A 14,953-nucleotide genomic window follows, 5' to 3' on the forward strand; every position below is an offset into this window, starting at 1 on the left:
AGCTATAAGCATTTCCTAGGTTTAAAAAAAATAATAAAGAATTTTGCTATTTTTAGAGTTGACTCAATGACTTTCAATAACTTCATATCTCACCATATGTAATACTTGAAATATCCTTATATACATATAACTTAAATTTCAACACCTGCCAAAATTTTACCAATAGTTTAAGGACTTTTCAATACTTCTGAAAAAATATTTGTTTCCTTTTGAAGAATACTAAATTTAACTCAGAGATTTTCCAAATTTTCAAAACAGGTTCAACATAAAAGTGTAGTTCAAGATTGTCTGTTAAAAAAAAAACAAACTACAAAGGATATGAAAAGCTGAACTTAATATTTTAGACAAATATTTTCTAAATTTCTGTGATTGTGAGTTCAAGCACGTAAAATGAATTTTATTTTGTGTGTGCAACAAAGACTGGTTTAATTGAAAACAGTAGAGCAAAAATTTTCCATATTGCAGCAGATATTATTTCCCAAATTTCAGAGCAGTCTCAGTAGATTAGCCAGCTTTAATTTACAGGGAAACTTAGCTGTGATTTACTTCTATAATGAGAGTTGGCACAGAGTTCAACATGGGAATGGTCAAATTCCAAGTATTTTCCCCAATCATCTTGTGACACAACCATCAAGATTTAAAATTCCATCTGCTTTGTTCCCCAATGGAATACAACCAGGTTCTAGTTAGAAGGAAAAAGGCATACACCATACAGATGTTTTATGAGAAAAGTTCCCATTGCTTTTTCAAGTTGGTTTGCATTAGTGAAAAACCAAAATGTGGGAATTATTATGAAGAAATGATTCAGAAAACACAGTAGTTGTTCTTGAAAGACCAAAGGGGAAAATAAACCCCAAATCATATGCTCTACAACTGGAAAAGTTTCAGACGCAAACAATGTTCACTGTCTGGCCCATCTGAAAGGCAGGGTGCTGAAAATCATTAACATACTGTAATTTCACATGAGTCTGGCATGGGTCACAGAGGATGGTATGGCCTGTTGTGAAAGACTCCATTACTTCATAGGGAGTTTTGGCTTGGAGACCCTGGCTCTGAGAAAAATAACCCACTGGTTGGCAGCTCTAGCCCGACAGACAGCTTTAGGATCTAACTTTATCCTGGAAATTACAAAGGCATCTAAAGAAGCAAATAACACAGTTCCTAGGATGAGTGTCAGCTGAGCTGAAACTGGTTAAAAATTTTTTGTTTTAGACAGCTTTTGGAAAACTCGAGAGGAGGTGGTTTTGGTCTTGACCCAGCAGAGGATGAAGAACCACCCACCCGCCCCATAGAAATTATGTGAACTGAAAATTCTCCATAGTAACAATTTAATTAATTATTCAAAGCTGGAAGTTGATTTGCTAAAGTTAAGAGCTAACTATGGTCTCCTGTTTCCATTATCAAAGACTGGTCTCTTCTTTGCATCTGCTTAGCCAGACATTAATGAGAAGCTTTATTGGAATTTTTCAGCAGCTTCACAATGAAGTCTCTACTTAGTTAAAGGGAAATTAATAACAGAAAATTCATCTAGGTTCCATATAAACAAAATTTTATAAGTTCACTTATTCTTTTATAGAAATAACACAACAATATTACCAGAAGGCATTACAAGATCTTTCGAGTTAGAGTTAACTATAATTCAACTTATTTATAGCTTAATAGAAATTAAATCTGAACTGTTATTCAATATACAGTAACTCAGAAAACCAGCCATTCTCCAACTCTAGATTAACATGAGTTTACAGAGTGAAATGGCACATTTCAGGGCAATCAATCCACGCTAACAGATTTTTATTGTGCAACACGGGCAGATAATGTAATTTTCCTGGTAAGTAGTCGCTAAAATAACCAGAGGACTTTACCACACGGACTGCAGTGTAGTGTCATACAGTGACCGCGTACGCACCAGAACTCTACAAGCAGGAGAGAAATCCAAGCCAAATTAAGTAGCTCTCATCATAATGAAAACTAGCAGCCTGGCAATCAGTGGGGCTACACCTGTTAGGGGGAAAACCTGATACTCAAAAGATGAGGACCAGTCAGCCAGCAGTTGGTCAAACATATAAAATGCAAGCGTGTGTGGGAAAAGAGAAAGGGCTTTCTAGAAACCAAATTCCTAGACACACCTGCTCTCCCTCAGTGTCTATAGTTCTGCCTCTGGATCTGAATGAAATGATAAAATTATGACCCTTACAAGTCTTCAGGGAAAGCCAATCTCAATTTTCAAAGTCCCCTCCCAGAAGAAAGCGCGGAAATCCATTCAGCTTCTCATGGCCTCCTGGATGCTGTTTGTTCTAACCCATATCACTTCTCGGATCCATTCCCAAGGCGATAGCAGCCTGGATGAAGCAGGGCCTTTTGGACTCACACGACATGCTTGCTCAGCTCAGCTCCACCTTGGACACATACCTGGTTCCTTCTTGCTCCCCTTTCCTCCCTCTCGGCTCTTCTTCAGCACAGCCTTTAACATTTTCAACACTCCTTTGCTTCTAAAGAGAAGAGGAGGGGAAGGAAGAGGAATTAAGGATTATAAATTGGAATTGAACTTGCATACTGACACAAAAGGCAACTTGTCTTCAAACAAACAGATCACTTAGGATAATAAAGGTAACTTGAGTTTTACATTAATTTTCTGTGAATAAACTAACATGCGGAACTAAAAGTTAAAGACACAGAATGTTTTATAACACTGAATGAAGTGATCAGGAGGTCACTGTCTTTTTATAAAAGTAGGGAAAAAAAAAAACCCACAATGGTGCGTTCTCAGCATTCCACAGCTAATTAAGGTTATGAGGCTAAATCTGGACACATTACTGTAAGATGTCTGGCATAGGAATGTGGGTCTCCCCCTGTTCATGAAAAGAAAACATTAAGACAGAATCAAAAAGATAACAGTTAAGAAGGAAGCTACATGGTAAAAGGCATGTTTTACAGGTGCTACTGATTATATAACCATAAGGAAAACATTTTGGAAGGCTAATCAGAATAAAACATAACTGAAAAACATTTGGAAAATAAATACAATGGGAACACTTTTCAACCCTGATGCCAGGGGATCTGATCAAATAGCACACACTGCAATGGGTTTTTACCACACATAGTTAGGACTTTGGAGGTGGGGGTGGGGAGGTAAGAACAGGCCTGTGGCTGAATCCCTTAAATAATGAGCTGTATTTTTTAAGCAGGGTTATATTGAGCACATAAAAACAACACAATGGCCCAGGCCTAAGATGAAACATAAAACCACCCCTCCAGCAAGAGACAGACAAAAGGACCATTATTTTGTCGGTTAGGCTTCCTTAGCTCTCTTCCCTCCACTAACTCAGATGAGATGGCCAGACAACCCCAACAGTAACAAATCCGGGTGGGTTGTGTTACCATCACAGCCTTGTTAACACGCTAAGGAGAGGCAGGAAGAAGAAGGCAAGCAGCTTGCTGCTGAAGCGGAAGCAGAGAGGGGACAGACAACTCTTCTGCAGACACATCTGCCTCGTGAGCACCAATGCTTCCAAAGCCCTCAGTGTAACACCCCACACAAGCACACACACCCAGAGTTGATTCGAGGTTTTCCACTGAGAGGGAGGAAGAGTCCCAAAGTGCTGCCATGTACAACATGAGCACACGGGGTGACCTTTCTTATCACTGGGTCTGGGCCTGTATTTATTTTTCCAAGCCTTTTGTTTTCCTGATGAAGAAACAGAGACCCTGGGAGGCCAACTCGCCCAGGGGTCACACAGCTAATTAACAGTAGGGCCAGAATCTAAACAGCAGACTCCCAGCAAGGGTCCCCCCTCCTTCCAAGGCGCTGGCCTCTCTGCTCTGTGCAATGAAAGCTTTGGACAACAGCAATCAAACCAGCAAAAAAAAATTAACAACCAACCAACCAACCTGAAAGATACTAGGAAGAAAATATTTTAAGCAGCATTTGGAGAACGCCACAGTGAAACTTATATAGGGATAAATCATCTTACAAGAAAAAAGTCTTAAACACAAAAGGGGCATGACTTAGAGCCTAATTCTTTTTTAAAAAGCTACTTGAATGGATCCTTGTGAAAAGACATGGGTTTCATGATGTGCAAGGTCTGAATTTGGAAGTGGGCCACAGTGTGCTTCCATAGGGGAACTGTGGAAGCACAGATTTCTTTTGACAGTCATGCTTGAAGGAAACAATGCAAAATGTTGAGGCATTAAAAAAAAAAAGGGTAGGCAAAATTAGATAATAATACATGCCTGGTAAGCACAGACATTTTCTTTTCCAAATTAAAAAACAAATCAAATCAACCTTCAAGGTTTGTCATTTAGCAAATACTAAAGAAATAAGACAAAGACAATTATCGATGGAACCTTGCCCGCAGAGCTTGGCCAAGGTCCTTATGAAACTTTTCCCTGTGTTTTCCTGGATCACTGAACAGCTCAGGCTCCATCGTGGTGGTGAAGCTGCCCCTGATTAACCACCCAGGTCTCCACCAATCCACAACAGATCTACACACCTTTTGGAATACATGTCCCACAGGCTAAGGACTGGAAGACATGGAGTTGGGCATCTCATCTCACGTACCTTAGACACCTATGTCAGGTACCTATTTCAGGTGTTTTCAGGAGAGTCACATCTTCCATGTCAGTGGTCTCCAATGAAGAGGCTATCAAATATCTGCTATAAGTTTTTCTCCCAGTTCTTGCTTCCCCCCCCCAAATAGTAACTCAACGGAAAGAGCCTACATTTATATTCTAAATGATATTCAAACGGCAACATGGAGAAATTTTGATTATGTGTGTGTGCATGCTCAGTCGCTCAGCTGTGTCCAACTCTTTGCAACCCTATGGACTGTAGCCGGCCAGACTCCTCTGTCTATGAAAAATTTCCAAGCAAGAATACTGGAGTGGATTGCCATTTCCTACTCCAGGGGATCTTCCCAACCCAGGGATCAAAACCATGTCTCCTGCATTGGCAAGCAGATTCTTGACCACTGTGCCATCTGGGAAGCCCCCCTTAAATGACTGTATCTGAGTGAAAAATTAAGGACCCCTCCCAGCCCCCATACACACATAAGCTGGAAAGGAAAAAAGGAAAACTGCTCCCGGAGGGCTAAATTCTGAAATTGACACAGATCAGAGTAGAGCTATGCAAAGTCCCACTGAGTCACGGCCTAAAAGATGTAACTGGAACTGGACATACATCAATAGACCATTTAAACACTGAGCCCATCTGAAGCAAGGTGGTCAGAAACAGCAAGAGCAGTAACAGGCAGGTGGGGCCCACATGAGTAGGATCATCCAGAGGAGATTCTCTGCACACCTGGGAGTACCTATGAATTCATAAGTACATACCCCACATCCAGAAACAGACCCTCCAGGCTGTGGTACCCAGTGCTATTTAACACTGGCATCACAACTACTTTCCCTTTTTCTAATTCTGTTCTCGCTGAGCAGGGCCTCATAATCTGACTTTTTAACCTAACAATGGTGGAGGAGAGTGTGCTGGCTCTGGTCAACCCAACACAACTGCCTAGCTTGTTGGCAGATACGACTCTGGGAATAAATTAATAAACCAGTGTCTGGCTTGAAACAAAAGCTCTCATGAGAAAGAGTTCTGCCAAAGGGAGTCACTTTGCCAAGTACCATCTATTTAAGACATAAAGAATATTAAGTTTCTGATTCCAATTTGAGGACTAAAAAAAAAAAAAAAGACAATGGTAAATTCTCGAATGCAGATGCCACCGTGAAGCAATCTTATGAGAGCAGCTACAGGGCTCGTCTTGAATGACACCTTCTGCATCACCTCCCTCCCGCAGCAACTTGAACTACTGTCACTGTTCATCTAAAAAGGGTGAGCACTGCCTGCTACAGAAATGAATCACACAGAAATCATGCAAACCAGCCTTCCAGGCATAGTAATTCAAATCCAAATGATTAAATAATAAGCCCAACACCCAGAAAAGAAATTGCCGGGAAAAAAAGAAACTGCCAGAAGTTACCAAGTTCCTGCTAAATTAAAAGATCATACATGTAAGGATGTACTTATAAACAAGCATGATAGGATAAAATAAGAAATATTGTTCTTTTCCACTTTATTGTATTATAGATCAAGAGTCACAGGTATAACAAAAACAAATACTGGCCAAACAGAATCCCTCAATTTCTGCCCCATGAAAACCTTAGCTTCTATCACACAAGTAGTATAAACATATGGTCAGATATAAATATTTAAAAATAAATATTGGAGAAAGTGGAGAACTTTAGTCCTCATTTCTTTATTTTTGAGGAAGAGAGAAAAGACCAGCCTCTAGGTTACAACAACTGAAATTATCTAACAAGAGAAAATTTCCTATAATGTTCATTTAAAAGAAAATAAAATGAGCATATGACATTATCTTCAATGATCTGAAGTCACCCAGATTTTCTTGTTTTTCTACTATCATTCAACATCAAAGTTTCCCAAATGCCACAGATTCTTCCTTTTAAAACTCAGGAAGTTAAATCAACTATTTAGTTTACTTTTACTTCTCAGATTTCTCCTTTAACACATAAACTCTTTGGAGATAGGCATAATGTCTCCATGTTATATGTTAAATAAGCATTCTGCACAGTGATTACAATGGTATATAAAATATAATAAAAGTTATCCTAAATTAAAGTGAGATGATTTCAAAATAAGACAAAAACCTATTTCAGTCTGCAATCCCAATGGCAGTATCATAAACATGACCACTTTGTCTGAAATCATAAAGTAATACCAGCCTCCAAACCTTCCTCTTCTGGAGTGCCATACTGCCTATTTACATTATTTCAAGTCGAATCCATGAGCTGAGGGCGGGGACTATGTTTATTCTTTAACAGATACAAACAGAAGCCGGAACACAGTCTTCGCACCCACTCTGTTCTCAGTATTTGTTGACAGATTTAACTAGGCTGCAATGAACACAGATGAGCTATTTCCTCCAAATCAAGCAATTAACCAACATTTATAGCAGTTTATAAATTACAAAGAACATTCCTATATATTTTCATTTGCAAAGAATGCAAAAAAAAACTCAGTTAAATCCATGAGATACTTGGGAGGAAAATGCTGCATTTTACAATACCCTTTCATGTCCACACCTGAGTCAGCCTTAAAATCTCAAGATAATAAAACCTTATCCAGTTATCCTGGACACCTAAACATATGCTCTTTGCTCACTCCATGGAAAGGGACTTCTTGCATCAAACCATCTACCTGACCTCACAGCAAAGCAGTCTGAGAAGGTGACTTCACTCTTTAGTCAAAATAAATAAAGCCAAAGTAGCAACCGTTACAAGTGAAACACTGGAAAGTAAGACATGCATGCTCATTAAGAAAAAATAAAAATTTTCTTTTTTAAATTTCACAGAAGAGAGACATAAAAAATATCCTCAAAAAATTAAAATATCCCCCAAAATTTTAATATCCCAAAAAATTTTAGGGACTCAAAATTTCTTCAACCTAATAAGATTTAAGACTCACCTAACACAATAGTCATGACATTCATAGGACTGCCTTTAGAACTTTCCTTTGCACTGGCAACTTTTACTATTTATCAAAAGAAAGGAAGTGGGTGACAGTGGTGATGGGGGGGATGGTGTCTAAAGCAGCCTACAGGATAAATAATACAGAAGAGAGCAAGCTAGAGAAAACGAAGTAGAATAGAGACCACGAAAGGAAACAAAGAGCTCTGCTAGAGGAGGCGCTGGCTGCTGCTGGAAACTCATGGAAAACTGTCTTGTTAATAGAAGCTTCCTGAAAGCAAGAGCCATATCTTGACGACATTCTTTTAGAGTTCCCAGGAGCCTGGGGAGAAAACCAACCCTTGATGAATACTTGAAATTCCAGGCGGTCTCTCTCACATTTTTCCCCACTCTGGCTAGTAGAGAAAACCTAGGAATCAGGAGACCTGACCCCGGCATTGTGATAGGAAACAAGCCACTAAACGTCTCTAGGATGCAGATGTTTCGTCCAGGAAAGATGCAGGAAAAGAGAAGGGGTTATTGATCAAGAAATCAGAAAGCAATTGTGATGATAAGTTAAAATAGTGGCCTTTCATATGGCTTAACATGCAGAGCTGGGGAAAAGGAGACAAAGCACAGGCGAATGATGCCCTAAGACACAACAGACCTAACCATTTGGTCCTCTTTATTTGAAGTCACTCTACAAACTCTACCTCTAATTCTGCTGTTCTATAAAGTTAGGTCTGTCTTAGGCAAAAAGATGTCAGGTTTGAGTACGAGTTATTAAAAGGAAAGTAAATTTACAGTCACAAGTAATATGAATTTAAAAGAGTTCTAGGGGAAAAACAAAACAAAACAGAGTTCTGGGCATGAAGTTTGAACTCAGATGCTTAAGTTCTGATGCACCAAATTCAGTGCAAATTCCCTATTAGATGGAAGTCATCTTCAACCTCTATTTAAAATACTCTGTAGAAAGATATACAAGTTGTTTTGAGAAACATGTCTTTAAAAATCTGAGTCTTCTCAAGTGCTCAGGGCTGGTGCACTGGGAAGACCCAGAGGGATGGGATGGGGAGGGAGGCGGGAGGGGGGATCAGGATGGGGAACACATGTAAATCCATGGCTGATTCATGTCAATGTATGGCAAAAACCACTACAATATTGTAAAGTAATTAGCCTCCAACTAATAAAAATAAATGAAAAAAAAATAATAAAACATAACTCTCAAAAAAAAAAAATCTGAGTCTCCTAAGCTAGTATTTCATGTTGCTAAAAAATTAATACATAAAAGCTTATTTAAAGAAGCTTTCGTTTTGATAACACTTGGCAGAAGAGAAATCACATATTAGTGAAAGAGGGCATTTCACAAGCCCACTTCAAAAACCTATTTCAAAAGCTTCCTCTTAGAAGCCTTCCTGGTCTTATTTTATTTGCTTGCCTACCTGCCTCCTCCACTAGGCTGTGGGCCTCTGAATGGTCAGACCCTGCCAAGGTTCAGCAGCACAGTTTTCTCACTTCAATATCAATGGATATATCAGAGAGGAACACAATCTTAATCCATCTCTAATTCTCAAAGGGAAAAACTGTACCTCAAAACACATTGCCAGACTAATCAATTTAAGTAAATGTAACCTCTTTGTTTAAAACGCAAGGCCCTGCGCATCAGAGGAACTTGTCCTGACTCTCCTAAGACAGGGTTACAACCCGATTTTACAATTACAGAATAGGCACTGGGCTAGATGTTTCATTCTGGACACATTCCTGAGTCTCCTCTCTGTGCCAATCAAAGAGGAGTGCAAAGTATAATATGTTGGAGGGGGAAGACAACATCATCACCAAACATGGGCAGGAAGCCACAAGTCCAGGCCTCCCTTTTCTCTGTAAAGTGAATGTGAAGTATGAGAGGAGCAGAGATGGTTCAGAAGAGCCCCTTAGAGAAGAGGAAGGCAAGCACAAGATTTAAAGGACAGCTCAGCAGTTCTCACTGCCCAACCAAGAGCAAGACACAGCACCAAACAACGAAAGTGTGCAATTCCATCCTCCGATGCTCAGCCCCGAGGAAGAACCATCCAGAGGACAAGAGGTTTGATCGGCCGTTGGGTGTTGGCAGCGCAGATACAACAAGAGTGGTCGGGGTGCTCATACAGGAGTACCCCAAGTGGTGTGCCAATGAAGTGAGGCTGGACAGGAAGCAAGTGGAGCCCTGAGAAGGACAGCCAGGGAGAACAGGGATGGTGTTTCAGAGAGATCAAAGAGCAAACAGAGGGAATAAGTGAATGAAGAAGCTAAACAGAGGTTGTCTGATCCTCTTAATTTTAAATTCTTGGATATGGAACAATTCCAGACACTGTTAAAGCCCACATGACTGCCAGCAGCATGGTTCACTGAAGTGGAACATCCTCAAGTGAGGGTTGGAAGCAAAGAAGTCAAGGAACCTGATTCTTGGCCTGGGAAAGGGCCATTCAGATGCTCCCTGCAGTAAGGGAGGCAGGGTTAAGGATATCAACCACCACCCTAACAGCCAGTATTTACCAAAGTCTTTACTATATACTAGGTTTCTCTGGTAGCTTAGCTGGTAAAGAATCTGCCTACAATGCAGGAGACCCCGGCTCGATTTCTGAGTTGGGAAGATCCCTGGAGAAGGGAATGGCTACCCACTCCAGTATTCTGGCCTGGAGAATTCCACGGACAGAGGAGCCTGGCAGGCTTCAGCCCATGGGGTTGCAAAGAGTCAGACACGACTGAGTGACTTTCACTTTCCTTTCTTTACTGTATATCAGTTAAGTGGAAGAGTTTTATATTCTTCAGCAACCTCATTTTAAAAATCTTTACAAAATCATCTATGGGACAGTCTCACTGATTCCTTTTTATAAACAAGAACTCAAAGGCTTAGAGAGATGAACAATTTGCCCAAGGTTACACAATTCATAAAGGTGAAGCTGGGACTTGAACCCAGCTCTGACTTGAAAGCTCAGGCTCTGAATTGCTACCTCCAAAGTCCTCAGTGAACCAGGGAGAGGGGAGCTAGGAAGGTGACCAGGAAAACACAGAACAAAGTCTCAAAGACAAAGTGGCTTTCGCATGAGGGTGACAAAGTACAGCTGTTATGGATCCAGCTGAGGACGGCTGGGGGAAAAGCCAACGCCAGGCCACAGTGGCCAGGAGGCCAAAGCCCGTGCAGTAACACCAAGGGTGTGGCGATGAAGCTCCGTCTCTGCATGTGGTCCCGCCCTTTCTCACACAGCTCCACGGAGGGTGTGACCAGACCACAGGACACTGTCCTGCGTGAGGTTTACAGCAACTGGCGACCCCAGTCCCAATCCTCATAAAAGCGATTAGCTCCGTAACGGCCGCCCTCTGATTACATCTTCTTCTCTTTTCCCTTCTCCTTCCTGTGAAGTTTCTACTTATATCATACAACAGAGTTATGAACTGCAACTCACATGGGCCACCTTCTTGATGTGTGACAATGACAGCTCCCTGAGTAAAGGTTGGAGGCATCACGTTATTAACTAAACGACCTTGGGCAAGTTATTTCGCCTTTCACGGGCTCATCTGTCTAACAGGAACACCACTTCCCTTCCCATTTGACAGGGTAATATCAAGTCTCTTCCACCTCTAGGTGCTATCATTGCAAAGGGGAAGCTTTATTTCTTGTTCATAGGGCCACTGTAATCAGAGCAGCTGATAAACTATCACCACAGATGAAAAAAGAACTCCTCTAAGGAGTCTATGGCATCGGCTGATGATAAGTCTTTAGTATGAAAGGAGAAGAGATCCTGAAGACATGTCAGAAAGTCCATTTTTTTTTCCAGAAAGTGTTAAAAGGTACTCAATCAGTGCCAGCTGAATGAAGCCTGGCATTATAAATCTAAAGAAATTAAATTTTTTAAATTGCACTGCATCTGGCCTCAAAGTGAAAAAGGTCAGACAACTTCAAAGATGCCCTATCAAAGGCAGCTATTCATTACACCAAGATCTCTTGCTCATGGCGCTGACAAGACAGATCTTAAGCTTCAGAATATAAGATGTCAAAATTCCTCCTCTGCTTCTGTCAGTGCTTGCTATGATGCTCTGAACAAGGTTATAACCTTCCCAGGACCTAATTTCATTACGTTGGGCGTTCTCAAAAACCATGTAGTTTTTTTTCTTTTCTTTTCAGACTCCCTAAGGTGATTCTGATGTACAGCCAGGAACACACATTTAGGACTAATTATATTCCAGGCCCTGCTCTTAGCACTTTATATATATAATCATTTAATCCTCACAACAGCCCTCTACAGAAGGTGCTATCAGTATCTCCATTCTACTGGGGCACAGAGAAGCTGGGACTTGCCCAGAGTCGTGAAGCTCACAAGGGCCCGTCCAGGCAGTTGGGCTCCAGAGCCTGACCATGTAGTCCTATCCCAGGCCTCTTTTTTGAATAAAAGCGAGAGAGCAGCTCCCAGGGGCCTGGTGAGGTGGTGAAACAGACAAAACGTCCAACAGGGGGGACAAATCATCTTTGGACACACACACACCTGCCACCCTCACTGTAGCATCCCATGCCTCAAATCTTTCTTGGAAAAGAAAATCTACCTCTATCTCTTATCTTGAAAAAGACACCTACTGTCCACTCCCTCAAGTTCTGCTAGGCACCCAATCAGAGTTATTTCAAACTATCGTGTTGTTGATATGTATGATCTGGAGGTATCACACAGGATACATGCAAAAAAAATGAGCACACTCAAGTCATGAGCTCACAGGTGGAAAACACTGGCAGATGGGCCATATTGTTGATTAAGAAGATATTTTGCGGCAGAGACCTCTATGTCACATAGGCAATGGTTCCCCTATTCCAAACACTTACCCAGAAATAAGAAACTATGCTATTCAAGAGGAACTCAAAAAATATCTCCCCATTTTCACTAGAATGAATTGAATGAAGCTCGTTAAAAAAGTGATCGGCTGAGGCAAGGAATGGCCTTGTGCCCAAGTTCCCCTCTGGACAGTTTTACACAGTCCAGTTAATGTAACATGGTCTTAACCTTGGACATCAAAGTTCTAAAATAAATTAGAAGATGCCAGTGCTAATGCAGTGGGGAGCCAAATCAAATTCACAGGTGTCACACTTGTGCATCATATGAGCATCCTCTCTTCCCACAGCTAAGGCAAGTATATCAACATGTGGATCATGGGGCTCTTATCTGAAATTTGTAAGGAAAACCATTCTGGGCCATCAACACTTGGTTGCAATTCAGTTCAGTTCAGTCGCTCAGTCGTGTCCAAGTCTTTGTGACACCACGGACTGCAGCACACCAGGCCTCCCTGTCCATCACCAACTCCCAGAGCCTACTCAAACTCACATCCATCACATCAGTGATGCCATCCAGCCATCTCATCCTCTGTCGACCCCTTCTCCTCCTGCCTTCAATCTTTCCCAGCATCAGGGTTTTTTCCAATAAGTCGGTTCTTCACATCAGGTAGCCGAAGTATTGGGAGTTTCAGCTTCAGCATCAGTCCTTCCTACATTGGCTGCAGTACAGTCTCAAACTGTGACTGCCACAGGGCCTATGAGAAGGGTCACATGGGAATGTGTGCTCAGCCGCTTCAGTCGGGACTGACTCTTTGTGGCCCTATGGACTCCAGCCCATCAGGATCCTCTGTCCGTGGGATTCTCCAGGCGAGAATACTGGAGTTGCCATGCCCTCCTCCAGGGATCCTCCCAACGTCAGGGATCAAACCTGCATTGCTTGCACTGCAGCTGGCTTCTTTACTGCTGAGCCACCGGGGAAGCCCCGAGTGGGAATGGGCATTGGCTTTATTTTTTAATCCACTCCGACAGCCCCCAAATGGGGGAATACCAGAGTTCCAGATGAAAAAATTCAAAGACAACTCATGCCAGGCAACAAAAGCCAAACATGTAGAGACCATTAAAAAAAAAAAAAAGTTAACAAATCTGGGTTCAAAGGAAGATAGGAAAGACATAAGGGTGCCATCCAAGTCAGGAGTATGTGACCTTTTAAGTGCCATGGGCTGCCTCAGCAATCTAGACCCTCTAATCGGAATGTTTCTGAGTGATTTTGACACAGAAAATGCAATTACAGAGAAAATCAATTATACTGAAGCAGACATCAAAATATTTAAAAAGCAAATCTGTGATAATAGTAATGTGTGCTTTTTTTTTCCATTTATTTTTATTAGTTGGAGGCTAATTACTTTACAATATTGTAGTGGTTTCTGCCATACATTGACATGAATCAGCCTTAGATTTATATGTATTCCCCATCCCGATCCCCCCTCCCACCTCCCTCTCTAGTGTGTGCTTCTTAACGCATACATGACATGACACAGCAGCAGGTCTAAGAGCTACTGTAGTTTCCCAAGTGGTGATAGGCATAAATGATAGCTTAAATACCTTCCTCAATGTGATACAAAAGTCTATAATTTCTATGTGCCAAAGCCACAGGTGTTACTGTTATTCTGTAGTTTATTCTCCCTTTCATGATCGAAGGAAAAACTACATTTTGGCTACAGTACAGCAAAAATTAAAATTTGCATTTTTCTCCACCCATCGAAGTTCAGAGACCCTCTGCAGTGCATCCAATGACCCTAAGAGTTTGGGACCCTTACCCAGAGAATCAGGGTCAGACCCAACAGAACAATTATTCTGACTTGCCAAAAGCTCTGCGAATAGCCCAGGAGTTTCTACAGAAACAGTAGCTCACTTTTATCCAACTCCTGGAACCACTGAAATACAGGAAATTAAACGGTAATTTACTGATTGGCATACATTAGCAGGATTGGGAACTCCACATAGACATCACCCCTAACAATTACATGCCAAGTTGCATGGTTAGTTTTCAGAGCAGTCTGTAAAAGTTCTATTTAACAAGAAAGTCCATCACCATCAAATTACTAACAGCAGCTACCTATGGAAATTTAGTGTGCAACAATATACCAAAGCGTGAAAGTCAGGGTGAATATTAGAGACAAGTGTGTTTCATATTTGTTTTATTTTCTTGAATTCTCTTCTTGTCCTTTTAAAAAGTATTTAAGGTCTAATAAGTACAGCCTTCCCATGAATTGGATCAGGCTTCCACGTAAGACTGGTATCCAAGGCTTGGCCCCTTCTGCCCCCACTGCTTCATACAACCAGGCCACTCACCAGATGCATGCCTTCATGGGGGATGCCTTAAGAAGATAAATATCATTCAGAGTCCAAAATACACGGACTCACATTGGGCCCCTGCCAGTTTCTCATGGATCCTGAGTAACTGAGACGGTTTTTGTTTTCATGGTTAGGACCTACAAACAACAGCTGCAAAAGTGTAATACTTTTTCTAAACTATTACAATTACCTAAATCTGGCTCACTGTTTCAGCTGTGGCAGCAGCCAAACTTCCCAGAAAGATGCAAGCCCTGTACAGATTCCAGAAGATCTGGGATGGGAGCTCTGAGCTAAACCGGAGGCATTCAAACCCAACCCAACAGCAAAAGATACGTTAACTAA

The 14,953-nt window shown here is 41.3% G+C and overlaps 1 protein-coding gene across 7 annotated transcripts in view; it reads right to left on the reverse strand.

The window, feature by feature from the left end:
- The window catches only part of TANC1 (tetratricopeptide repeat, ankyrin repeat and coiled-coil containing 1), a 237,793-nt gene that overhangs the window by 159,679 nt on the left and 63,161 nt on the right, over positions 1–14,953 (reverse strand). For all 7 annotated transcript variants that reach the window (XM_070476149.1, XM_020880382.2, XM_020880380.2 and 4 more), the window contains exon 3: positions 2,410–2,489. In XM_070476149.1, the coding sequence (XP_070332250.1) occupies positions 2,410–2,470 (61 nt within the window). In that variant the 5' untranslated portion in view covers positions 2,471–2,489. The remainder of the gene's footprint in view (positions 1–2,409; positions 2,490–14,953) is intronic.

Source organism: Odocoileus virginianus, chromosome 13, assembly GCF_023699985.2.
Source record: "Odocoileus virginianus isolate 20LAN1187 ecotype Illinois chromosome 13, Ovbor_1.2, whole genome shotgun sequence".
NCBI classification, from domain to species: Eukaryota; Metazoa; Chordata; class Mammalia; order Artiodactyla; family Cervidae; genus Odocoileus; species Odocoileus virginianus.